General features: G+C 37.6%; 1 protein-coding gene across 4 annotated transcripts; it reads right to left on the bottom strand.

The window, feature by feature from the left end:
- Nucleotides 1-3,304: 3,304 nt before the first annotated feature.
- LOC114352992 (peripheral plasma membrane protein CASK) lies at nt 3,305-25,996 on the bottom strand. Of its 4 annotated transcripts, XR_003655904.1 has the most exons (14): nt 25,643-25,996; nt 25,378-25,542; nt 22,027-22,095; nt 21,664-21,693; nt 21,129-21,227; nt 20,856-20,994; nt 19,950-19,952; nt 19,245-19,289; nt 18,542-18,661; nt 17,420-17,530; nt 15,939-16,046; nt 14,743-14,918; nt 5,102-12,417; nt 3,305-5,030 (listed from the first exon to the last, which is right to left on the bottom strand). XR_003655904.1 is itself a non-coding variant. In XM_028304773.1 (13 exons), exons 1-13 carry the CDS (start codon nt 25,664-25,666, stop codon nt 12,238-12,240), a joined length of 1,269 nt encoding a protein of 422 aa, XP_028160574.1. In that variant the 5' UTR covers nt 25,667-25,996; the 3' UTR covers nt 3,305-12,237. The 4 variants fall into 4 exon arrangements, 3 of the variants coding, with proteins under 3 accessions (XP_028160574.1, XP_028160575.1, XP_028160576.1); XM_028304773.1 differs by having other exon boundaries at nt 3,305-12,417; XM_028304774.1 differs by lacking the exon at nt 21,664-21,693 and having other exon boundaries at nt 3,305-12,417; nt 25,643-25,993.
- Between the last annotated feature and the right edge of the window lie 1,893 nt (nt 25,997-27,889).

Raw genomic sequence — 27,889 nt, 5'->3', positions numbered from 1 at the left:
GATTGGTAGCGGCCTGCGTCCATCGCTTCCCTGCTACCTTTACGATGTCATCAGTGCACCTTGTTGGTGGACGTCTCACGCTGCGTTTTCCGGTACGCGACCTCCATTCCAGAACCTTGCTGCCCCATCGGCCGTCAGTTCTGAGTACTATGTGCCCTGCCCATTGCCACTTCAGCTTGCTAATGATGTCCATGATTGATATTTTTGGAGTCGGTGCTTATAAATTTAGAACACTTCTTGTCGGTGCCAAGCAGGCTGGCGCTGACTCCGAGAATAATTCAATCATGGTATACATTTGTCCTAATAAATAAATCATGTTATTATTTTCTTCTTTTTAGTGCAGGTTTTTGGAGTCGGTTTGAATTTTTTTGTTAAAATTAATTTTATTAAATAAGATACGTAGCATCACTTTTCAAGTTGAGGAAACTTATCTATTCATTGTGTAAAATAATAATTCAATGATAATATAAAAACTAATTAAAATGTGCTTGAGTTTTTAAGTGGTTTTACAAAATGTATGGATATGGAATTTTAGATAGATCTAGTTTATTATGTAACATAATATTGATACTATTTGAAAGAGCTCGTGAAGCACTTTCAGGGTCCAGTTTTTCGATATCTTGTATAGTTTAGAAATAATCGATTGAGATCACACCTATCGTTTCCATCCTGTAATCAATCAATTAATATTATTAAATCGATACATATGAAAATCGGTTATGTAGCTACTTCACTAGACCTGTCAAAAATTGCAAGTGTCAAACCACAGAGTATGTATGATCCTATTCACAGCAATGGAAAATAGTTTTTAGCCATTGTGAAATAAAGACAACATTATCCCACCAAAAACATTCTGTAAAAAACTAGCCAAGTCTCGATGGAGCTGCTTGTTTATCTCTAAAAAGTAATGAAATCTAGACAAAGTCGTGCCAAGTCTATGGTTCCTTACTGCGATTTCTTTATTATTATAGTTAATGTTGTGTGACTTGGCCGTTGAATTTTTTACGATATTAAACACAAATAAACTCAACGACCTTTAAAATGGACAACGAATCAGATTGTTTTTAATTATAACATAACCTAAGCGAACCTTACAGTATAATAAACGAAATCAACGAAATGCAAATTACACAACATTCAACTTAATCGACGACTTTCTCTAGAAAGGAAAAAAATCTGGACACCGCTTGCTAGTGCTAGCGCCATCTAGCGGTGAGCGATACAGGCGAACACCACGGGGCCGGAGTAGTATTGATTATGAATGTGGTTACTCCAGATCTTCGATTTTCCTAGTTTTTATAGTTTTCCCTTTATGTGGCCATTAAACCCTAACTCTGTACCAAATTTCAGCCCTCTGAGTTAATGGGAAGTACTAGTTCTATTTTGATGATCATCAGTGAGTGAGTGTCGTAAATGCGAAACTTTGCTTTCGCTTAACTTGTGAACTAAATGACCTACAGACTTGAAATTTTGGATTTAAAGTATGTGATTATAGCTTACTAGATGACGAAAATTTCTGCGTTCTGGTCTTATCCAGAGGTTCTCAAATAGGGGCCTGAAAATGCGGCGAAATGGTTCCAGTAAAGGATGGTACGGCAGTGTTTGCTTCGCGCTCGACTTGGCGGGGGCACTGATCGTACCGAAAGGAAATTATATTAAACTGGTGGTCCAGGGTCTATGGAAACTTTCCAGGTAGTTTTCAACTCTACTGGTATTTTATTATTAGTTACAATAATTTGTTTAGGTATTTTTTTTATTAATTCTCTTTCGGGTAGGTACGGCATATTGTGTTGTGACCCACTGTTGTTTAATAGTTGCCTCCAAAAATGTTGTGGGATCTTGTGAACGAAATATGAACACTTGATTTTGGAAAATATCGTCTTTTATTGGAAAAACCACACGCTCGTCTTTGGCTTTGCAGTAAAAATCAGAGTCTCGCCATCTTAGATTAAAAACAATGCAAGAAACAAAATAGGTAGGTACAAGCAAAATTCAGACTAACCGGAACTGTACGTTGTTGGATGAAGCGTTTTTGAGACTACATAGTAGACTGCAATAAGTGTAGATGGTTGGGCTTATGGCCAAACTCTAATACATTTCTCTATATCTTAAACTTCCTTTCCTACATTGACTCCAAATATTTCTTTGATTAGCTGGCTGCATAAATTGGTTTCCCGCCGATCTGTTTATCGGCAAGTACTTAACTGGCCAATGTGCGTCACTCCACGCGATAAACTTTAGTAAAAAAATATGCGAAAAAACCGCTGGCCGCTCTCGTTTGTTTGAACGACATGGATTTGTGAATGTGACGGATCGACCCTCGAGCTTGGTCTCCGTTTCCAGATCTGCAGGTTGGTGGTTTCCATTTTCTGCAGCTATTTGTAGTCACCATTCACACCATCACCACACCAGCCCCCCGCATTTTTAGACTCCCGCTTCCTTGGCGACTCTACCCACTACACCGTATCATGCGATGACCGTGCTAGGAACGTGTGAGGCACAAAAAGCAACACGATACGCTCTACTATGCCCACTGAACGGATCGACGGCGTTCTGTGCAACATTAATTTGTTGACGCTCCGTGCATGGCACGCGACGGTTTTGGTCGGTGACGAAACGGTCTACTGGGAACAGTGTCATACTTTTCAATACAAATAACATTTATTTGCCTGACACGTTCCTAGCACGGTCATGGTATGATACGGTGTAGTGGGTAGAGACCTTTATAGGTATGTATCAGTGGTGAATTTAATCAGTAGGCTAAGTAGGTTGGATTTTAAATAACTTTGGAAAACTAAGGTAGGACTAGGAATCGAACCCACGACCTTTTGCTTGCTGGCTCTAAAGGTTGGGCCAAACCAACGCGTGCAGCCTGCGTGCGCGATGGCGATCAGTAGAAATCGGTAGCACAGTAGCATCGCCATCGCTCACGCGGGCTGCACGCGTTGGTTTGGTCGAACCTTAAACCATCTGAGTTACAGTTAGACATTGGGTGAACCCGTCGAAATTAAGTTATTTTTTTTTAAACGCAAGATAATTTTAATAACTAACTAAGAGGTTAATAACTAACTGGAGCATATGGCGGCAGTATCCATAATGTCTGTTCGGACTTCGGAGCATGGCAAGCAAGGTCAAGGAATTCCAAATAGTTTTAATATTATTTTTTTATCAGCTTAACGTCCGAACCATTCTGAGTCTGACCTAGATGTTGTTAGGTGTAAGAATAAATAAATAAAAGACGTTTTTATTATTTTGTGCGATTTATTCAATTTTAACAGTTTTAATAAGATTTTACTTTCAGTCATCTTAGTTGTTTTTTCAATCTAATAATGCTGTCGTTTTTTGTGTTAATTAAGATACGTTCACAATAATTTTGATGTGTCTAATATTGTGCTACATTCAAATATAAGTGTGTGAGTATCCCAACACCTTCCCATTCAAATGTAGAGCAAATAATATAATTTAGATTAAAATTAGTAGGTAGATAGAGTTTTAACTATGGTTTATTATTCGTTTGACTTCATGTGATTTTACATTTAAACTTTTTAATTACATTACAATATTTTCTACCGAATTTTTATTAAATTCACTATGGTTGCATTATTATGAAATAGTTTGAACATAAAACCACAAGAACTAAATCGCACCAGACATCAAAATTTAAACAATAAAACTTAAGTACAATAATAATACAAACAACGAATGGCTTAAATAATAAAAAATATTAACGAAATCACATTATTTGGAACTAATGACTTTACACGTACTGAAAATAATATAACTGAATGAAAACAATTCATAATAATCTAAAAATTTATATAAATAAACAAAAATACTTACAATGGAATGTTACCGATCAGACATTAATGATGTTCATAACATTAAAATTCTCAATTTAATAATAATAAAATTAGTATTATCCTAGTATATAGACTCTCACAAACATCCGTTCCTTATAGGAGCAGCACTAACGTAATTGAAAATTTAAATAATTTTACCTAACTCACATCCACATAATTATACTATTTTTATTTTATTAAGTTTTACTGAGCCATCAGCCCAAAAGAAAGATAATGAAATTGAAATTAAGTATAATAACACAACATAAGTAGGTATGAATTGTTAAACTCAACAAATGAATGTTACACTTAACAAATTGAATTTTACACTTAACAAATTAAGACTTCTTAAACTAAAAGAAATTCAATGGCGATTGGTGATGCCAGTGGTAGTGGCATTTATTTGTTATTCTCGTACCGAAATACGTATAGTCGTATACTTCGCCATAAGTCAGTTTAAATTAAGTATAAAACTCATAAAATAAAGTAATAATTTTAGTAAATCATCAGCACAACGCCAAAATTATCTTTTTAACTTAAAGTAACTAAATATACTTTATTTCCATAAATAAGTATAAAACTGAGAATTAAATTCTCTACTAAATTAAGAGTTATAAGGCAAAAAACATCTCACAATCCGGAATGAATATCGCAATAGAATTTAATAAATAGCAACAAAATTGTATACAATAATATTGCAGGAAAATAATGTGACGTCTTAAATATTTAAAAAGTGACAACATCAATAAAATATTTTCAAAAAAACTTTACTTATCAAATAAATATAGTACAAAGTGCTACTCGTACTCCCCAATATTCACATCGTAACTTTACTACTATTAAATTCAATATGGTTATTTTAATTTGGCTACTCCTCTCAATCTTAGATACTTAAGATAATATTTTTATCTTAATTGTATTAAAAGTAGGTAATGTCATAAGGAATTCTGATTCTGAGTCTGACCTTTGCATGGTGTTCTTTAGCGTCAGAAAGTAATATTCCTTTAAAGTGTATAATGTCAGTCCGAGATATGCTAGCAGATCTCAATGCATAGCAAGAAGTCTTGGCTTTGTCGACCGAGTTAACACATTTATAAATATTTAGCGATTTTTCGAATGTTTATTGCTCTTCAGTCTCTTGCGAGTCGACATAAAGCAGTTAGAATTTGGAGCTGTCCAAAGTAAGAGGACCTTTGGCAGCTCAACATTTTCTAGCAAAAAAATACACTCGTGTAGAGTTGGAGCTGTCAAAGTAAGAGGACCTTTGGCAGCTCAACATTTTCTGGCCAAAAAATACACTCGTGTAGAGTGTTGTTATCGGGATGAATCCCATTTTTCAATACAGGTAGGTAGGTACTCACCACAGCGCCTTACTTAAAATAGACTTAACTTATGGCTGTTATGGCGTTGCTAGCGTCAGCTTAGACTCCCGTATTGATGTGAGAACACTCCAGCATGGGAGTGAAGCTTGGGCCAGTTCCATCGACCCTAACTAGTAATGCCACAACCTTACAACGAGTCCGAAAAGACACATAGTGAAACTATTTATACAAATATGTACAAAAGCCACGATGAGACGGCAATGTTTGAAGATGCTAAACTGGCAATCTCCAAGCATACTAGTAGATGTTTGTATATGGTTTCTGATTTTCATGGCTCATCGTGTGCAGTAGGAAGTAGGTATCACCAGACCCATTTGCCGCTTCCAAGTCAAAGTTGACAAATGTAGTCAACTTAGCCATGCGATAGCGTGCTAATGTCGCCTCCGATTAACTGACTTAGCTAAATTATGTGTTTGATGAAACCCGGGTCTAACCTAGTGCACTCAACGAAATTAAAATCGCAAACAAGTGACAATCACCATTCCATCTCATCGAAGCTGTGACCTTCTCTTTATTGGGGCGAAGTCGTTCCTCCACTCCAGACCACTCCGGCCCATTCACTTCGCAACAAGGGGTTATTCCACTTAATTCACTGGGGTGTAGTACCAATGGGGAAAGTGGACTAACCCGCAACTAGCAGGTACTTGTTTATGTTACGAGAGACCGTGACATTACAGGTTTACTCTACTTAAAAGTGTAAATTGGACGATGGCAGCAGGCGAAGGTGCCGCTTCGTTCGAAAGTAATTTCAAACAAATGGCATGGAAACTAGTAGTTGCCAGCGGTCAAAGTAGTAGTCATCGTCTGCATTGTACTGCCACTTCCAACTCACACTTATAAGTATTTAATAAAAAATAATATAAATAGAATGCCAGAATTAGATCCAACCACAATACAATAGCAGTTTAAAGAGGTGTTGAAAATATGGTAATAAGTTTGAAGCTGACTACACGCAGCAGCAGCAGGCGACATGTTGCCGCAACATTAACCCTGTTACTAATAAACATTAAACACTCGTTGAACAGTGTTTTAAAGTGGCGTTAAGTGGTTGGGAATGTCACTTTAAAACAGTGTTCAAGAAGTGTGTAACTTTTTATTAATTACACGCTTGTTGTATGGTGTTTTAAAGTGACGATGTGAGATGTCACTTTAAAACAGTGTTCAACAAGTGTGTAAGAGGGTAAAGGTTTCTATGTATTTATATGAAATAGCATCCGTTGTTTATATTCATAGAAATACAGGAAACGGTTGATAGCGGCGAGTCGTTGCCTGCTGCTGCTGCATCCAGTCAGCATTTTAGCTTGTACCTACTTAATTGTCTGTTTTTGTCATCTGCCGTTTCCAAGTCACATTTTTAATAAAAAAAATCTAATAAAACCAGCCAAATGGAAGATTTGTGAGGTATTAATTTGAACAATTTTAAGGTTTGATTGCCCAATGGTTGATAAACATGAAAAAAACTTTCAACACGTCCAAGGAGTTATCCAAATAAATAAAAATATGTATAGAATTATCAATGTTGTGTCAGTGTCTCAAAAACACAAAATGATTGTTTATAATAAAATATAAGATATAAAAAATTAAAAACAAACTTCCTGAAAAATCAATGTTGTGTCTCGAGCGAGCGTTTCAAAACACTAATTGATTATTCAAAACTAATAAATAAATATTTTCAATAGGCATTAAGGTATTTACCCGGATGTAATAATGATAAACATAAATTCCATCAAATAGCTACTCTTTTTACATTCCACACTGTATTTTTCCAACACATACAGGTCAGAATAAAAAAGTCATAATTACAAAATTTATACAAAAAAAGTAATAAAAAATACTCGATTAAACTGAAAACTTGTAATTTAATGGATCATCCTGATGGAAGTGCATCGAATAATCTTTCTGTGCCTTAAAACCATCACAAAATAAGACACAGAAAAGTTCTTGATGGACATTATCCACAAACAAAAGTAAAACTTACGGATTAAAATTACTGTGCTATTAAATCTCCCAACCGATATTTCCATAGCTAAGTACCTACTACAACATCCGAACTCACTGACCGTGAACAAGCATAGGCAAATTACACCACCCTCCCACCAAAAACGTACGTGTGCCTATTCACGGTATGCGATTTAGTTAATGTAGTTCGTACTTACCAATATCTACACTGGCTACGGGAATTAATAGCAAATTAATTTTAAAATCATGGTTTTCTGCAGAACTCCTGATACCATAGTGGAGCTAATGAAAACAACAATTGTTACGTAAATAAAAACGTTTCCCCCTTTATAACAAAAAGTTGAACTCTAGTTTAATATGACATTCAATCAATATGTCATTTTAAACCAGTGTTCATACGTGGTTTAACTTTTTTTTTAATAAGGTCCTTTTGATTTGAACACACTGACAATCCAAATCAAAAAATATGCGTCACCTTTTTTATTATTATCTACTTGTCAACATTGATCTTGCCTTTAGGATCAATGGAAACATGTAACGAACATAAGTCAGTTTAACAAAACAATAGGAAATAAATATAATTTAAAAGTTTCGTAAATTCCCGCGTAATTATTATGAAACAGCAAAAAAATTAAACAAAGAAAAAAACATTTTTCGTTTGAACCATCTGTTGCATCTGAACGAAGAAGTGGACAGACACAGTGATAATTTAAACCAAAAAAGATATTTACTAAAACCAATGAAAATAATAAGTAAGCCTTACCAAACTAGTCCTTTCGTATTATTTACTTGTACAATACTGAGCCCAATCGAACAAGTAACTAATATAAATGTCGTAGTTACAAAAATTAAGGAAATAAATATAATTTCAATGTTTAAAATAACAAATCAGCAAAAGAACAATAATGTAACCAAGTAAAAGTTTTTGTTTTGATTCGGTTATTTGCTGTATCTGCACGGGGAGGAACAGTCACAACAATAATCCAAATCAAAAAAGCTATTTACAGGCGATGAATCATGAAAATTATTATAAGTAAGCAAATCAAATAAAAATATATAACTTGCCTTACCAAACTAGTGCTTTCATATTCCATACTAACATTGAGATGAGCCCCAACGCCCCCAACACAATGCAGCGCCGAATATAAATGTCATAGTTAATTAGCAAAACAGTCAATATTTTCTTGAAAAAGTGCGGGAAAACCAACGTAATATTGATTAATAAAAATAACTTACAGCTCACCACTAGCTTATTAATGAAAACTAAAATTACTCTGCTATTAATTATCGCAAACCAATGTTAGTAGAAGTAAGTACCAACTGCACCAACTCAGCTCGATGTCTATGATTAGGCATATGACACCACCCACCCTCCCAAAATGCCAATGCCTTTTCACAGCGTTACGAGTTCGGATAGTGTATTTGGTACTTACAAACACAGACTTTGATAGAGAAAACTAGAGAAAGTAATTTTAGTTTTCATAAGTCATGGATTTATGCAGAATACCTGACTCTATTGATGAATACAACGCATGATAAAAACACCTGACTGCTATCTTGTTTTGCTTATTGAATATCTGTAATGCCACAGCAACACACAAATAATTCAAATTATGCAATAAAAGACAACCATAAGGTGTTTTATCCGGGTAAATTTAAGATGTATTAAATCGTGTGAACGGCAGGACCGTTCAAAGAAATTGACTCCAGACCTTTCTGTGTATTCGCTTCCTGTTCATGTTTATATACCTGGCTACGTTCCTTAAAACATACAGATATTTAAACATGTTAAATGACAAGCACCAGAAAGGCATTTAGTCAAAGTAGGTAATGAACATGAGTCCGAACTCTTAACTAACATTCATTACTCACAAAATGTGTGAAGACAATAAATAAAACGATATAATTAGAAAAATAATGTTGACGTTAAAAATGAATATGTGAATGGTCGTGCAAAGATGACTAATCCAGACTTTTCTGTGTTTATACCCTGTTTATGTTTAACTACCTGCATGCGAGCTACTACAAACAGGTATTTAAACACGTTAGTGCCGGTTTAGACATCGACAACCGCGAGGTTATAAGTTCTTGTAGATTTTACCTCTAAACGTTACCACACGGTTACCGCCCCAGTGCATCGTCAATGAGAACCACCCAGAAACCGCGGTTATCACGCGTGTCTGAACCAGGCCTTAATGTGTTATTTAACCATCTATGATATCTCGACATTATTATAGATCATCAAAAAAGACATTAAGGGATGATGGTAAAAGGAATTCTTAACTCCACTGGGTAAATGCCATTTCATATTAAATACCTGCGTACGAGCTGAGCTCAATGTGTAACAGGTATTTAATTTAACCCTGTCAAAAATATAAGTTTAATAAATATAAACGTTAGAAAAACAATATAATGTTTACCAGAACGGTCGTGCAAAGGTGGTAGGTACTCTGAGCTTTTTCTGTGAATTAACATCTTAAAAAATCACAAAAAAGGCAAAGAGATTCGCATTTAATTTATCAGACCATTGAAAATAATTACAAATAATATGAAAATGAACACAAAAATTAAAATAAATCTTCTGTTAGTTCCTGCATTTCACGTAAGTGTCAACTAAAACAGTCCGTAGTAGGGGATACTTACAAAGGCTGGTGATTACAGGAATTAACAGAAAACTAGTCAACAAAATGTTAATATTTTTGATGGTCGTGCAAAGATGGTACCCTAAGCTTTTTCTGTGAATTAACATCTTAAAAAATCACAAAAAAAGCAAAGAGGCTTGCATTTGATTCGTATCAGACCATTGAAAATAATTACAAATAATATGAAAATTAACACAAAATTAAAATAAATTTTCTGTTAGTTCCTGCATTTCACATAAGTGTCAACTAAAACAGTCCGTAGTAGGTGATACTTACAAAGGCTGATGATTGCAGGAATTAACAGAAAATTAGTCAACAAAATGTTAATATTTTGGATGGTCGTGCAAAGATCATACCCCAAGCTTTTTCTGTGAATTAACATCTTAAAAAATCACAAAAAAGCAAAGAGGTTTGCATTTGACTTTTATCAGACCATTGTAAATAAAATTATACTTACTTAAATAATATGAATATTAATAAAAAAAAATAAACTATTTTGCTGATAACTCCTGCATTATTTTCACAGTAAGTGCCAATTACTATAGCCCGTAGTAGTTGGCACTCGTGAATGCAGTATTGCAGGGATTAATGAGAAAATAGTTAAAAATGTGCAAAATCTTTTCTGATTAAACTATCAGGTCTACGGAGCTCAGATCTGATAATCCTAATCATAAAATATGTTTTCAGCAGGCATTTAACAAGGAATAAAGAATGCCTTTCTGACTGTGGGTAAACACTTATAATGTTAAAACTTTTTCCATTAATTTTGTTTTGCCACAAAAGATGAGTAAGTAACAAAACGGAATTTAATCATCAATTTTGTTATACTCACTAAGTGAAAATTATTTGTATATTATTACGGGCAATCGTGTGTTCGTATCGGTATCGGCACCAATTTAATTGTGAAAACTTTTTTTCTTGTATCATCGATTTTATGTCCCGCGGCGGTTGACATAAAATTGACCTACGCCATTTATGATGGTTGGATCTTACATTCTTGGAAATGCTGAAGTAACAAAACGGAATTCAAACTATGAAACCTAAAGATATAACTGCTAAACGTATAATACGAAAAATAATATTCAGAAATAGACGGGAAACCAAAAACCATAATTTAGATCGGGACTTAATGTCACGGAGCTCGTTCGCAACATCGGGCCAATCTTAAATATCTTAAAGCTAGATTCTGAAAAATAAGGTTTAATTACTATGTGGGGAAGTATTAAAACCCTATTTTTGTGAAAATTAGGAACTTAATTACAGGTTTTTCCAAGATATAAGTAGTAGTTCGTCGTCATTTTGGTTGGCCAAATAATGAAAGATAATATTAAATTATAATAGCCTCAGACCATACATTGCGCTGCACATCGTCTCAATCTGTAATCCATCGTGAAAAAAAAGCTTTAATGTTTTAAATAAAAAATTAAACCCGGAATATATTCCGGTCAGTAATGTGACACTTAGAGGACAATATCACATTACTTGCTAGAACTAAGGTCCGAGTGTGAACGCAAGAGAAACAATCAGTAACAAAAATTCAAAGTCAAATCTAACAAAACGGACACCTCAAATTATAGAAAATTAATTAATTTAATATGGGAAGTCATTGAAGTCGGCAACACCAAAGGTCTTCCAAAACTAAATGTTGCCGGCTCAAAAAACTACCGATTTAAAATAAAAGAATCAAATTAAATAATTTGATGCAAAATCAGATGAATGCAAATTGAGAAGCAATAAACCCAATGTACATTCACATGATCCGCGATTAAATACGCCGTAAAGACTGAGATCAGTGCAGAGCATGCAAGTCCTAATACTTTTTTAAATAAAACAAATGATGGCCAAAATCACCCACGATGTGAGCGTGAAAATCCAAGAACCCACATTTCTCGAACTTTCTTGGCTGTACATCGTAAAAGTAAAATCGAGAAGGTGTACGATGTTAATGAAGTAAATCACTAACATCATACTGACTGCGTTTAGCTCCAAAATGAGCGGCGTATTGATAGTAGTTACTAACATTCTATAAAAACGTCATCAGGGGTCGCACCAGTCGTCTATTAATTTACTTCACAAGTCGGGAGCTGTGCTACATTGAGCATGAATCTGAAACAAATGCTTGAAGGTTTCAAGACAAAATTCCAAAAGAGCATAAATGGCCGCGCGCTCTATTAAAATTTTGTCGAAACGTATCAGCAAATTCTATCAAATTCTTGCTCAAATTAGCTGCTTAAAATTTGCGCAGGAATGAGCCCTCGAACCTCCGCGAATTACCCAACATCGATGATAGACTGTGTGTAATATTAATAGAAGCTGAATAACAGCCCTAGGCGTTGGATAGAAATGTTTTGCTAACTAAACTCGATACTCTCCGCGGATTCCGGCCAAACAGCAGTCTGTCAAGTCCGGGGTTGCTCAGTAAACCCAAGAAACGGGCACCCATTGCGGGTTCGAGCGGAGTCTAGCCAGGGCAGATTCTAGTTGTCCGAGGGTGTCGTCGATGTCGTTGTTCACGATGTTCAGGTCGAAGTAATGGCCGTAAGTCCGCCGGAGTTGCTCCGACTCACGAACCAGCACTTCGAGCGAGCCGTCGTACTGGAAACGAAGATGTTTGTGAGAAAATGAACACATAAATAACAAACAGCGGTCAAATACCTGCCTTGTCATGCAAAAAAAGAGTTCAAAGTAGAGTACTTGAAAAAATGTTTCAAATAAATCTGCATTCAAAACACGCGTGAACTGTACTACATTAGTTTACCCTGTACTAGTTTAGATAGAGGTTTATATTAGGCTAGCACTGTGTCTACTCACGGACATTGCCCGCGGGCGGCGTGACCGGAGGGAGCGGCGAGCGTTCGGCGAACGAACGAGCAATGTTCGGTTCGCGAGCGAACATCGAAGAAGACGATCCTGACGCACTCTCTTCAACGACTTTGCACTAAACGGTCTCAATATCATTGTTAATTTATACCGAATAGACAATTAATTGTATACAGTCCACTCTTTCATTTAATTAACTTCCACTACACTCACTATCGAAGTAACACACTGCTAGCCTGATCTAGAATTAATTATTTTTACTTTTACAAAGATTTTATTCTGACAGAATTATAGGAATCTACTCCAGATCCAGATACGATTCGAACCCACGCCTTGGGGTTTGGTGGGCGACAGCCTTGTACTGAGTTTATAAGTATACCAAGACAGTCAATACCCGGGACTGGACCTCCTTCGCTGGTTTTTAATTGGCTGCCAACCGGTAGATACTAGGACTCCTGTTGTTTTCACGGGTGTTAGGAACTTACCAATAGAAATCTGTTAAAAAATACTCATATCGGCGTCGTTGTTCAACGGTGGTGCAGCGATGAACACGACGTATGGCGCGAACTCGGCTGTGCGCAGGATCTTCTCCCCATCTAAGATGGTGTCTTCATGGAACAATGTGTTATCTGTCTCAGAACTATTTTCTATTTACAATACTCACATCGGCGACGTTGTTCAACGGTGGTGCAGCGATGAATATGACGTATGGCGTGAATTCGGCTTTGCGCAGGAACTTCTCCCAACCTAAGATGGCGTCTTCATGGAACAATTGGTCATCTGTCTCAGAACTATTTTCTATTTACAATACTCACATCGGCGACGTTGTTCAACGGTGGTGCAACGATGAATATGACGTATGGCGCGAATTCGGCTGTGCGCAGGATCTTCAACGCCTGCGCACATCCAAGATGGCGACTCTACGATATGCCTAGCGTCTGCCTCAGTGGTTCGATCTATTTTGTATTGACTATACTAACATCGAAGATCAAATCAGAAATTAGGAGATCCGTGGGAGAACCAGAGTGACTGACATAGCCCGCAGAATCGCTAAAATCAAGTGGCAGTGGGCAGGGCACATAGCTCGAAGAGCTGATGGCCGCTGGGGCAGGAAAGTTCTTGAGTGGCGACCGCGAGCCGGAAGACGTAGCGTGGACAGGCCTTCCACTAGGTGGACCGACGATCTGGTGAAGGTCGCGGGAGGTGCCTGGATGCGAGCGGCGCAGGACCGGTCTTTGTGGAAATCCTTGGAGGAGGCCTGTCCAGCAGTGGACGTCTTTCGGCTGAAACGAATGAACGAACGAACGATACTCACATCGGCGACGTTGTTCAACGGTGGTGCAGCGATGAACACGACGTATGGCGCGAACTCGGCCGTGCGCAGGATCTTCAGTGCTTGGGCTCGACATCCAAGATGGCGACTCTACAGTACCATAGGCCGTCTGCCTCAGTAGATCGATGTGATTTCTATAATACTTACGACTCTGGACACGTAAAGACATGAATCCTAGTGTTTATCAAGTGAATAGCATGTAGTTTATTCGATGTGTTCCTATACTCACATCGGCGACGTTGTTCAACGGTGGTGCAGCGATGAACACGACGTATGGCGCGAACTCTGCTGTGCGCAGGATCTTCTCCCCATCTAAGATGGTGTCTTCATGGAACAATGTGTCATCTGTCTCAGAACTATTTTCTATTTACAATACTCACATCGGCGACGTTGTTCAACGGTGGTGCAGCGATGAACACGATGTATGGCGCGAACTCGGCCGTGCGCAGGATCTTCAGTGCTTGCGGCTCGACATCCAAGATGGCGACTCTACGATATACCTAGCGTCAGCCTCAGTAGATCGATGTGATTCCTATAATACTTACGACTCTGGACACGTAAAGACATGAATCCTAGTGTTTATCAAGTGAATAGCATGTAGTATATTCGATGTGTTCCTATACTCACATCGGCGACGTTGTTCAACGATAAACACGACGTATGGCGCGAACTCGGCTGTGCGCAGGATCTTCTCCCCATCTAAGATGGTGTCTTCATGGAACAATGTGTCATCTGTCTCAGAACTATTTTCTATTTACAATACTCACATCGGCGACGTTGTTCAACGGTGGTGCAGCGATGAACACGACATATGGCGCGAACTCGGCGGTGCGCAGGATCTTCAACGCTTGCGGCTCGACATCCAAGATGGCGATGCGTCGCTCCGAGTGGATACGCCGGATGGTCTCCAGTTTCGTGCCGTACATCGCGTCCTCGTGCGTTCCTGGATAAATCATCAGAATATTTTAGTCTCCACTACAGAAGCATCAATTTCATAACCATTAACATGAAGCCATTTATTATTATGCTATAGGAACAGACCCTCTCATTACCAGGTCATAACGATTACAGTACGATCTTCTTTGATTTCATCATCATCAGGTAATCTAGTCTCCATTGCAGGAGACGGGCGATCCTCTTTAATTTAATCATCATCATCAAGCCTTTTAGTCTCCATCGAAGGAGCACGACCCAATTTAATTTTAGCATTATAATAGCATTATAATATAAACCTTGGGGGAGGCCTTTGTCCAGCAGTGGACGTCATTTGGCTGAGACGAACGAACCAACGAATAGGGATGTTGCCTGGGTAAAAAAGCAAGAGTTTTAATTAGTCCCTCAGATAGCTTATCAAAAACTACTCAACACGTATTTTTCACTATTTAACACTAATGAAAATGTAAAGAGATAAAGCGTGCCAAAGTTCTAAAGAAAAGGCCCGTGACGTCAGTAAGTGCGTAAAAGTGCAGCACTTTGTGACGTCGCGCGGAACTTCAACGCACAATAACTTTGTAATTATTTGTTTGATTGACAATTAAAAATATACGTGTCCAATACTTTTTTATATTAAAAGTGACGGACTAAAAAAAATTTTTTAGGAAACTAGCCTGATCCACTGCAGAATGGTCCTCTCTAATTTTAATCATCATCATCATCAGGTCATAAGGAGCAAGACTCACTTTAGTTTTATCATCATCAGTTTCCAATACAGAAGCACGACTTTTCTACTTACATCAACATGGTTATCAAGTCCTTTGGTCTCCACTCCAGCAATGAGAAGGGGCATGGCCTAGCTAACACTGGCTTCAGTCATCATCTTCATCATTTCAGCCACAAGACGACCATTGCTGAACATAGGCCTCCCCCAATGATTTCCATAATGACAGGTTGGTAGCGGCCGTTATGGGTTGTGGATGGGACGCCCTGCTTTCCAGCTGGCTGAAGTTTTGTTTTAAAATCTTACCATATTCCAAGTATTCGTTTGCAGCAATATCGGTCATCATTTCGTCGTGGGTCACGAAGTAGTAGTGTCTCCCGTTCTCCTCGTCAGGCCTGGGTGGTCTCGTCGTATCTAAAACCATTAATACATAGATTTATAGTATACAATCGTTAATAAATCGCCATTCCTCCTGAGCAAACAATGTAAAGTCAGACATCAGCCGATACCCAGAGAGTCTGGTCGTATTTTTAGGTCCCGGAATCCGATAGAATTAGTATTATACACCACAATGCTTTTAAGACAGTAATACAATCGTATTCGTTCGTTCTTTCATTCGTTCGTATTATGTCAATTGAATCTCACTTAATTTTACACTTATCTTTGCTTAATCACTTATTTATAGTCCGTCCGAATTTACATACGTTAATATAACTACTACATTGCTTTTTATATTATATTATTTTCATTTTGTATTTCAAATGTAATATTTCGCAAAACAAGTAAGTGTGTCCCTCTCTATCCAAACACTTATCTAGTATTGCCACTACGTACTTTGATTACAAAATAATGCTACATTTAAATGGACATTCTATAAAGTTATTTATGTTTGTCTTTGTTTATATTTATAATAGACAATACATTAAACACCCTCCTCAATATATTATTGTAATTCACCGGTTCCGAGCCTTGGCTGTGATATCATCATTCTTAACAATTATGTGAAGCAGCAGCTAAAGAATGTGGTAATCTTGCAAACCATTAAGTTATAGACCAAACATTATGTGGCCGATTGATTAAAGTTAGTTAATTTTCATATTATTAAGATCAATAAAGCGGTGACATTTATCTGTTACTAGCTTTCCGCCCGCGGCTTCGCCCGCGTGGAATTTTGTCTGTCACAGAAAAACAATATCGCGCGCGTATTTGCTCACCGTTTAGAGATAGGTACTTGCCCCACTATACATCTTAATTAGATGGGATTGAGTCCAGCAAATAATATGTCATCTAAATTAATTGAAATAAAAAACAGTTTAGAATTTTAGGTTTGGCAATGAGCTTATTACACAGGCAATATTTCCCAAGTCGTTTTGGACTCTAGGAATCAAACTTTGAGTTTAATAACCTGATGAAGTAGGTAAGCGAGATATAAAATATTTCCTATTTACAAGATTACTAAATTCTTTAGGCACCAGCTCTTAACATTTGCATTCATTGTAAAGTTAAATTTAATTTTGAACTTAATAAACAATGAATATCATACTCTATCGGTAAAAAATACCATAAAGAAGAAGTGGTATAATGTATAATCTGGTCCGTGAGCACGTAGAATTTTGTCCAATGACCCCAAGCTATATTGCTGTCGCGACTGTGCGACGGGCGCGGCGCCCGCAGTGAGTGTGCGAGCGCGACAGCAACATAATTACGCGCAGCGCGCGAGCGATAAGGCTGGGTAGCTTGGGGTCATTGGATAAAATTCACGTGTTCTCGGACCGGGCTTTACTTACGTGGTATAGGATACGCGTACTGGTCCGGGTGACGCGCAATGAGTGTGTTCTTGATGTGACGCCGGCCGACGCCGTGAGCGCCGAGGAGCACTATTGTCTTGCGTTGGAAAGCTGAAACGTAACACAAATTGTCATTAATTTTAATTTTTACAGTCACTTTTAAGGTCTTAGACAGTTTTTACAATTAGGCTAATGATATTCTGGCTTCTACCATGTTTGTTTGTTTTAGCCAAATGACGTCTACTGCTTGAAAAATGCCTTCTCCAAGGATTTCCAAAACAACCGATCCTGCAGGTGCTTCCCGACCTTACATTAATTGCATGTATCTATTTCATGAAATATAGTTATAACATGTATTTTACAGGATTTCATGACTGAATCGAACCCATGAAATGTATTCTGTTGTGTTCCAGTTCCAGCAATATGTATATTGACAAAAATACTTAAAATATCTCCTTTTTTCCCCCAACTACTACGGTACGGAACTATTTCCACCTCCCGTTCCCACCGCTGCAACTGCTGTGTACCTGTGTAGCCAGGATCTATAGCTTGACCGTCAATAAAAATCCAACCAGTGAAGGCCAAGTTTGAATTAGTGAATTGTCCCAGGCAAAAGAAAATAAAATACCCCTTATTATTATGTACAGTCGCGGAATGAACAGGTTCGTCACCTTAGTGTCGGTTTTCGCTTGCACTAGGTACTGTAAGAATCAAACCTGCCAACATAACCATGCAAGAAACAGTGCTGCTAACATTGAAATAAATATTATGACGTTTGCTAACGAATAAGGTTTTGCTTGTTTATTTTTCTATTCCATCAGTGCAATAATGTTACAAAATGTAGTTTTTTTTTATTTAATAGAAATAATAATGGCAGGTTGAACCAACAAGAAAGTTTTAGTTTATCAATCATAATAATCTTCTTGACAAGATAAATCGTCAAACAACTTTGATCTGAATAATTTTGAACTTCACTGACGAACAGTTAAAGATCATTTTCTCTAACTCGAGATTATTCTGTAACATAGTTTCAAAAGGTAATATGTGCTCGCGATTCGTTGAAGGAATCAATTTGAAAACTGACGAACCTTTTCATTCCGTGACTGTACATAAGATACTTACATGGTAGCTTGACAACTTCTTCGTAAGTGACGACGTCCAGTTGGTCGAAGACCGCATTGTGCTTGGCCAAATACTTGTCCTTGGGCTGCTTCTTCTTGCGCCCGAATATGGAACAGTTGACTGGAACAAATTATACTCCAGTTAATAGGTTTCTGATAAGCTTTTGATTTTATTTGATTACACTACAACTTGTTTTTTTTTTGTTTTTGGAAATGTAAAAGTTTTTTCTAAATGTTAAAATGGCGTAAACCATTTGGTTGAAAGAAAAGATTTTTTTTATTTCAATACCTTTGCTTTAGAAAAATCATGGCTTTCAACGTAAATTCAGCTTTGATAATAAGTCAAAAAGAAATTACTGAAATATAATTAGTCTGAAAGAGGTTAGTAAAATCATATCATCACCTGCTTGAGGCAATGGCGGCATAGTAGTCACTTGTTTTCCATTCTGTCCAGTTCTTGATTTGAGCCACTAACATTTGACATTCCCCATTACCAGAGTACTGGGTACCTAATCCTGTTTTTCCAATTGGTAGGTACCCATTGCGTTTAAGAGTTCACCATTTGGCTTTACTATCACAGTAACGCTAGTGGCGCTAACTTTAGAGCTCAAATACGATAGCTTCCATCTGTTTTATTTTATTTGGCTGGTTCAAATCAAAAGCATGACTATAATGAGCTAAACGTTAGTATTTTGGTGTTTTACCTGTGTTTTCACATCCGTCGGTATGGGAGACGCATCCTTCGGCTCCTAGCGGCACAACATTACAACACGATCATGCAAACGCAATGGTATGGTATGGTCACTACTTCAGTGGGGGCACACGCAAAACGGGAGAGGTTTTGGCAAATTTCACAAGTGTGTAACAAGAATTTGAGCGTTTTGAGTTCTTTGGACATAAAGAGTACGGTCCATTTTTAAACGGGATTCACCAACAATCGAAAATTTACGTTTTTCATAAGTAACTTAATCATGTACGTATTATCTTAACAACCATGTATTATTATGGCGGTAACTTTTTAACGGTAATAATCTTGGACCCAATAGAGTACCCTGCGAGACTCCCAAATTTTAGTTCAGAATATCGTTTATAGATTCAAAATTATACAGAACTTTTGACAAAACCTCTCCAAAAATTCCAACATTACTTTATCTGGGGTTACACAAACTCCCTTTCAATACAACTATCGGGTAAATGTTATTCTAATTACTCAACAATTCACTACCGAGAAGAGATAATGGTAGTGTAATTTGGGTAAAGTGCCTACACAGAGGTTTTAGGAGAATACAAGAACTGATCCTTTACATACTTTGGTTTAAGACCATGCAAAGATTACATGTCAAGGGAGACATTATACGAAATACGGGAGCTTGTATTACTCGATGTACATAGAGAAGCATGTTACATACCAACTGCAGGTTCATCCAATGATTATGTTTGAAAGCAAAATTAGGATATTATATTAATGTCAATGATACATTGTTATTATTAAATAATTTAATTGCAACATTAGAGAGATTTGAATAACAAGAACTTAAGACACATCTAGACAGACAAGTGAGAATCAAATCAAAATGAAACAAAATCAAGAAATAAAAGACTAACATCGATCTAGGCACAACAAAAACCACCAAAGACACAGACAGATTCAACTTAAAAAAATAAAAGAAATCGACACAATCCGCCTCAGGACCAATAGAAAACAAGCGTTTACAATATTTCAAAGTGTTTGCATATCCCTTACAACTTTAATAAAATTAAGTAATCCTTGTCTTTTTTTTAAGAATTTGTGCGAAAAAAATATTTATGATTTGAAAGAAAACATGCAAGTTTCCAATGCTGTTGGTTCTGAGGTAAACTATTGTGTAAGACCAAAAAAACTTTTACCAAAAGATTGAGAGAAGTCTAAATAATAGATGAAAACAATCGTAGCGACACACTCAATAAACTAGCGGTGAATAGTATGAAGAAGAAGGAAATAACAACCCTAAGGCTGATAGTCATATACGCAAGCATTCAGGATTGAAAACGACTGAACTTGTTGATACCAAAAGACACAAGACCGAAGTATGTACCGAAACACAAACATACTCAAAACATTTAGAAATTCCCCACAACTTTAAAAACAGACTTGTCTAAATTACGATTGATAAAGATCTAGAAAAATTTCCCAAAAATTCTAAGCGTCATTTTTCCCAAATTTCCTTTCACCTCTAAGTATTTTGTTACTAATATCATTGCGTATCTGACTATCATCAATAACCACCCTCTATCTAATGTTGCACACAGAAAGCTCTTGAGAGCTAAATCCTCACCTTGATCGGTGGTAGATCTTTCGGCGGCAGCGCAAGCCGCGCGCCATTCCTGTAGTTCCGGGCTGGGGATGAGGCCCGCGGAGCCGCCCGATGCGTCTTTCCTCGCTTGCCACCAGTGAGAGTCATCTTTGCTTATGATCTGGAAATTTGAGAAAAAATCCTCTATGAATCTGCTTCCACAAATCTAGCATAATGAACAAATAATGAAGAAATTGATAAATTCAAAGCACACACAAGAATTAAAGAGCTAGTTTTAGAATAGGCAATACAAACCTGGAGGATGTCGCCGGTGTTAAAGGCGATACCAGCTTGGGCACACGGTATCAGCTCATCTTCCAGAGGATCATAATCAAACTGCGCTCTCACAAAGATCTGCAAGGATAAATTTAGATTGAAGTACATGATGATGCAAGAGACAATGCTATCAGCCAGGTCGCATTTGAATTCAAAAGTTCAAGGGAAAAGGTAATGAAGACACAAGAGATACCTTAATTCATTGTGTTCATAGTATTTCGAAGACTTGTAGGGAAGCAAATGCGACACGACTGAATAAAAACAAGCTGGAATGAAGTGGAGTGTAGCGATGTGTTGTGTTGATAAATGAGTATGTGAATGATAATACAAAAATGAATTCGATAACACAAAAATGTAAATGAAGGGGTAATGAAGCGATGGTAAAGAACAACAAGCGCACAGAAACGGAGGAGATCGTGGACCGCAGCCATGCCCGGGTGGACAACAAAACACAACATAAAATGGGTATACAACATATTACGACAGTAGCAACGGGTCTGCTCTCGCTACTTACTAGCACGGGCGAAGGCTTAATCCGGAAAAGCTAGTTAGAACAAAAACAAAATTTTATTTTCACTTTTTTATCACCACCAATCAGTTTATGCTTTATGGACAAGCATTTATGTGCGCTTGTCGACTTTCATTTTATTGTTTTATTTTTATTATTAAGAAGCAAGCGTTTGTTTTTTCTATGTAAGTTAACCACTGTTAGTAAACTAGGGTAAATCTCAAAAATGCTTCACTATTCTAGCAATCTTTTAGTAACAATCTAATCTATTATCTACTGAAAGTCAAAACCACACCACAAACTACAAGGTTTTGGAATGTCTCAAAGAGTTTCTACAGATCAAAGCGTTGTCAAAATGTAATTATTTACCTCACACGGTGGTGGAGCAGACCGGTAGGACGGGACGATCTTGAACGTCACCGAACCTCGAGCCTCACGCTGAAAATTACAGAAAAAAAAAGATTATAATAAGTTACAATAATAAATAAATAAAATAGTTTACTTGGATGACATCATAATTTATTCAGAAGAACCTAAGTACCAGAATACCATTAAAATTATTTAAAAAATGCGTTGTGATTCAAATATAAAACAATGTTCCAAGATGGCGGATGTCGAATGCCAAATTAAAACTCCTAACAATTTCTAATAGAAGCTTCGGCTTCTAAGATGTCTATCTCGATGATTTAATCGGCATTTTTGAATACCAAATAGGCATTAAATTACTTGTTAATATGTCTAAAGCGCAACAAACTTGAATTTATTTGAAAATGGCGGACAAAGCAACAAGTTCCAAAGTGTGCACCTAAAATGGCGGACCTAGAGGCCTCTAACACAGGCTTCTAACCCCCACCTCCCAACATTTCCCACCATTGCGCATGTCCTAGTATCCAGCAAAGGCTTCTAACAGAGGCTTCTAACCCCCACCTCCCAACCGCGCCCAGAATCGCGCATGTGCATTACCTACTGCTTTTAAAATGGCGGCATGTTTACAAACTCATGCTACTAAAATGTCTAGACTTCACATCCACACAACAACGCGCATGTGCAGAAAGTTCCAGATGCAAGAGCTTTCAAAATGGCGGACGAGACGCCATTCCCGCCACAACACAGCGCAACAAGTTGGCGCATGCGTGTTTTGCCTATCTCTAGTCTAGGAATCTAGATGAGGGCTAGTCTTCATCTCTACTGCGCATGTCTTTTGCAAAATGGCGGACGACACATCATTCCCGCCACAACACAGCGCAACAAGTTGGCGCATGCGTGTTTTGCCTATCTCTAGTCTAGGATTCTAGACAAAGGCTAGTCTTCATCTCTAGTGCGCATGTCTTTTGCGATATGGCGGTTAGCTACTTCCGGCACCAACACAGCGCAACAAGTTCGCGCACTTTCACAACAACGCGCATGTGCGATTCACATAGTTTCAGAACCCGGATTCATGTGCTTTTAAAATGGCGGCATCGATGGAATTCACATTTTCAAAATGTTTGAGCTCACTGCTTCAAAAGAGGCGTAACATTGCACTCAACTTTTCACAAAACACTTTTGCTTTTCCCAAAATATTAATGACTGAAAAGAATTTGAATAATTTAAACTAAGGCTTTATTTTAAGGCTAGCCTTATTCTAGACTAAGGAGTACCTAGGACAAATGTTAGAATTAATTCCTTGAGTGCAATACCTATTTCAATATGGCAGTCAACTACATCCGGCAACACCATAGCGCAACAAGTTCGCGCATCTAGCAAAGGCTAAGACCCGGCATCCGGATGCAAGTGCTTTCAAAATGGCTACCCGGCAAAGGCTTTTAACAGAGGCTTCTAACCCCCATCTCCTTACCTCTCCCACAATCGCGCATGTTCATTGCAGAAATGTCTAGATGAAAATGCTTTTAAAATGGCGGAATTGATGCGCAATACTCTATGAACGTGTGAAACTGAAATTATTACGACTTCAGTGCCCTAAGTGGCGAATCACACACTGAAAACACGTTACGTTTCATAAGATACCCAATTCATATACAAAGCTATCACCGTTCCCAGCTAAAAATAACTTTGGATGGTATTGATCGGCAAGCTTTTACGGTAACCTAGACTTCCATCTTCAATACGCATATTGAAAATGGTGGTATCATTACCGATGATAAACAAACTCTTTCTACGAAAATGTCTGACTTTACAGCATCAACTTTCAACTTCCCACAAAATTATTTGCATGTCACACTTTTGTCTTTCACAAATGACTGATAATAATTTAATTTAAACAAACCTTTAAAGTCTTTTTCTAGCCTAAGTTCTAGTCTAGACTTCATTCCTATCTTTTTAATATGGCGGTCTACTACTGCCGACATCAACACAGCGCAACAAGTTCGCGCACTCTCACAACAACGCGCATGTGCAATACAGATGCAAGTTGTGCTTTCAAAATGGCTACCCAAAGGCTTCTAACAGAGGCTTCTAACCCCCACCTCCCTACCCCTCCCACAATTGCGCATGTACAATTATGACCCGGCATCCGGATGCAAGTGTTTCCAAAATGGCGACCCAGCAGAGGCTTCTAACTCCCACCTCCTCGCGCATGTGCAATACAAAAAGTTCTAGATGAATATGCTTTTAAAATGGCGGCGTCAATGCGCAACAGATATTTACAAACTCACGCTACTAATATGACTGACTTTACAGCATGAAAATAGGCGCGACAGTAATCTATAAACCTAACTTCCCATTAAAAAGTAAAATCGCGCATATGCATGAAAGTTCTAGATGAAAATGCTTCCAATATGGCGGCAATATGAAATGCGCAACAGATGATTTAAACATGTGCAAATGAAAATATCTACTTCGAGTTAGGACTAGACTAAGGCGCCCTAAAGACAGATAACGCTCTGAAACATTCGAGAAAATTCCAATTACTACGCCCAATTCCCATACAAAGTTCTCAGTCTCACTGTTCCCAGCTAAAAATAACTTGGAAGGTATTGATCGGCAACCTTCAGGTAACCTAACCTTCACTTGAGTGGAATATCCCACGATCCTAGCTTATTGCGCATGTCTAGAGATAATAAGGGATATATTCGAAGTGGAATGTTGTTCAAAGCAAGAAGAACCATAATTGAAATGATCATGATTCATATGAGATGGTATATATCCACGATAGATGCTTCAGTGAAAAGCATGAGTCAGTGGTAAATTCAGTTGTGCAACAGGCATTTCCAAAATGGCGGCTAGCATGACGCTTCCCCGGTACCGCGCCTCACCCCCTCCCCTCGCCACCTACCTCTCTAAAACTGCGCGTCCAATTTTAATGCATAGATCGCACAAAGAAAAGTTATTAAAATCGCAGAAAAGGCACTAAAAGACATTAGCTCTGTTCAATTCGAGGTGAAATTGGCAAAAATCAATCACGGTAATATTGAAATTATTACAAAATATAAATATTCGATAGGCTTCTATTGCGTAACAGAAATTCACAAAATGGCGGACGGCCACACCCTGCCCCGCACCCCCCACACTCTACCCCTTTAAAAGTACGCGTCCGAAATGATTGATCGATCGCACAAAGACGAGCAAAAAATACAGAAAATAGAGAGAACAAGTAACAAGTAAAAATAAAAAGAAAAACGAAACAAAGAAATTAGCAAAAATAACACAAACTATATAATTTTAACAAAAAAAAAATAAAAGAAAGGAAAAAAAAACGAAAATTTAAAAATAAATACTCACCAGCATACGCTGCAACTGTGCGACCGACTGGTTGGCGACTGGTGTCCCGTTGATCTCCCTGATCTCGTCACCGACGTGGAGCGTGGCTTGCCGGTGTATCATGCCCCCATGCATGATTCGGGCCACGATGCACCGGCCGTCGTCGGCGAGCTTGAGGGTGATGCCCTGTGAAAGACAAAGGAATTAGTCAAATTCTCAAAAAGAAAAAAAGATAAAAGACAAAATTTAAAAGTTCGAAAATGGCGGAAGTTTCAATTGAACTTACATTTCGGCCTGCAGTGTACCCCATTGTCTACGTCTGGACTCGGCAGCACACAAAACCGAGTTCGACGCAACTCCAGGGCTGAGGCAAGATGGTGAACCTCATTGGGAAAGGCTGAAAGCCTGAGAGCAAGGTGATAGTGCTCGAAAAGTGACGGTGTGTTAGCGGCGGCTAGGTGTTACAGCCAAAAGGAATCAGGGATCCAAACTAGGCCGGAGTGTCGGAGACACGTCTGGATCGGACCGTGAGCGCTAACACACTGCGCCCGGAGCCTCCGATATCTAGGGTCCCTAGACAGCTGAAATCAATAAATCACACTGCAATTCGCAGACGCAAGATGCTTCGCTGCGATTCGTTGCATTCTCGACCGACGCATCTGGCTAGGCCAGTCACAGGCCGGGAAATCTAGCTAGATTTAAACTGATATATGGTTTGGGGTGAGGGCTGTATTGAATTTTCCCCGGGCGAGACCTCGAACGTTCTCGATAACTGCGCAATTGAATACATAATTACAGATAGATGTTTATGATGGCGATCTTTGTTTACGATGTTTTTTATGGAAATTAGCCAAAAACTACTTGAAATAAGTACGAGAATGAGCTAATAGTGCTAATATGCAATAGGTATTGCTAAGAAACTTGAAGATTAAGTAGTGCCATTTTCGACAATCCTTTGTTCTCTAAAATCTTTAAAAGTGCAAATATTCATACACCTAAACTTATCTTTACTATTAAACTGGCCATATTAATGATCCTAAGCACATTTAAGTACATAAAAACTACTTACTCATTTCTTACTGTGCTGTACCTACCTACTTATGTACTTTTTATAACAAACCAAAGTAATAATTAAGTTAGGAGGACTTAAATGGACCTTCAAGACAAAGTCTTGTGGTTTTACTGATCTTACTTGGCAGTGGTGATCGCATAGCAACAGGTTACCCATAAGCCGGCTAACCCTGACTTACATAAAAAGGTAGTGTTTAGTTCAAGAGGGGAACTCTACATTACCATATCTTACCCTCATTATTCATATTATTAGGCATAAACCTTTATTGTATACTAAAATTATTATAATAAATACGATTTAACTGTGTGTTAATTTATTGGATAGGATACTTAATACCTATTCGTGTTTTTAAACGCGAGTCGCGTTGGGCGTTAGACTTTCCGTGACAAAAGTAACAGCTGTGGTAAAAGCTAATTTATTCATATTGTAACTAATAGATACACATGTTTTGTATGTAATATGTACAGAATATTTTATTTAAATATTTGTTCCCTTTAGCGTATTATATTTTAACCACTGTCTGCTCTCCAGATTGTCTGGAAAAGTTCGCTTTCTGATAAAATAAAATAGTACTATCGAAATTCTTGTTTCATGTGTTCACACGGATAATAATTTTCCAAACCCTCCTGTAATTAATAATTATTTTTATTTAAATGGACTCTACGTAATAAATATTGAAAAAGGCGCCACCGTACGAAAACAAAGGAACCAACACTACAGCTAAGCAGCGCCATCTACTACTAATTTTGAAAATTACGGCAACGACTCATAGAAGCTCTACCCTACATAGAGGGCGTATTGGGCTCTTGATTCGAAGTTGTATCAAAGCCACACAGATGGCGCTATTTTGGCAAAAATATAATAGCATCTTGCAAGAAAAAAAATGAAAATTATAAGAATTCTTTTAGTTACATACTGTATTTTATAAGAAAATTAGATTTTTATTTTACAATAATAGGCAAAATTCAGCTCAATTAATTGCTTGACGGTGTTCTTAAGAACAACGCCATCTATTGCCAGTTTCATAAACTAACATAGGACGTGCTGGCATTTTAATTCAAAGTTTTATTCATACCACACAGGTGGCGCTTTTTCCTGAGATCGCTAGTTAGTGATATAACGCCAAGTTTTGCAGCTGAGAAACTAGTTAATTTTAATTGAAAGTTTACACTGTTTACATACAGGATCTAAGGAGGAGCGTCAATGTTCCCGCAAAGGAGGTTTATCAGAAGAATATAGAAAAAGACAAAATCGCTTTCTCTTTGATTTTACTTCCAAAGGTATTTTTTAAATTAAATTTTTCCTGTGGTATAAAACATGGCACATGTAAAGCTCGACCTAATTTGACTTCGACGACACTCCGCTCACATCCAGCGCCAAATTGACAATTTTACTCAATTACTGATTTTACTCAATTACCGATTCTGTTTGCTCTCAGCTCAGGAGAAACATGTAGGTAAG

Source organism: Ostrinia furnacalis, unplaced genomic scaffold, assembly GCF_004193835.3.
Source record: "Ostrinia furnacalis isolate ACB-3 unplaced genomic scaffold, ASM419383v2 OfSCF1533, whole genome shotgun sequence".
Taxonomy (NCBI): domain Eukaryota; kingdom Metazoa; phylum Arthropoda; class Insecta; order Lepidoptera; family Crambidae; genus Ostrinia; species Ostrinia furnacalis.
The sequence above is the reverse complement of the archived record's forward strand: the minus strand, read 5'-3'. Positions and strand labels throughout refer to the sequence as shown.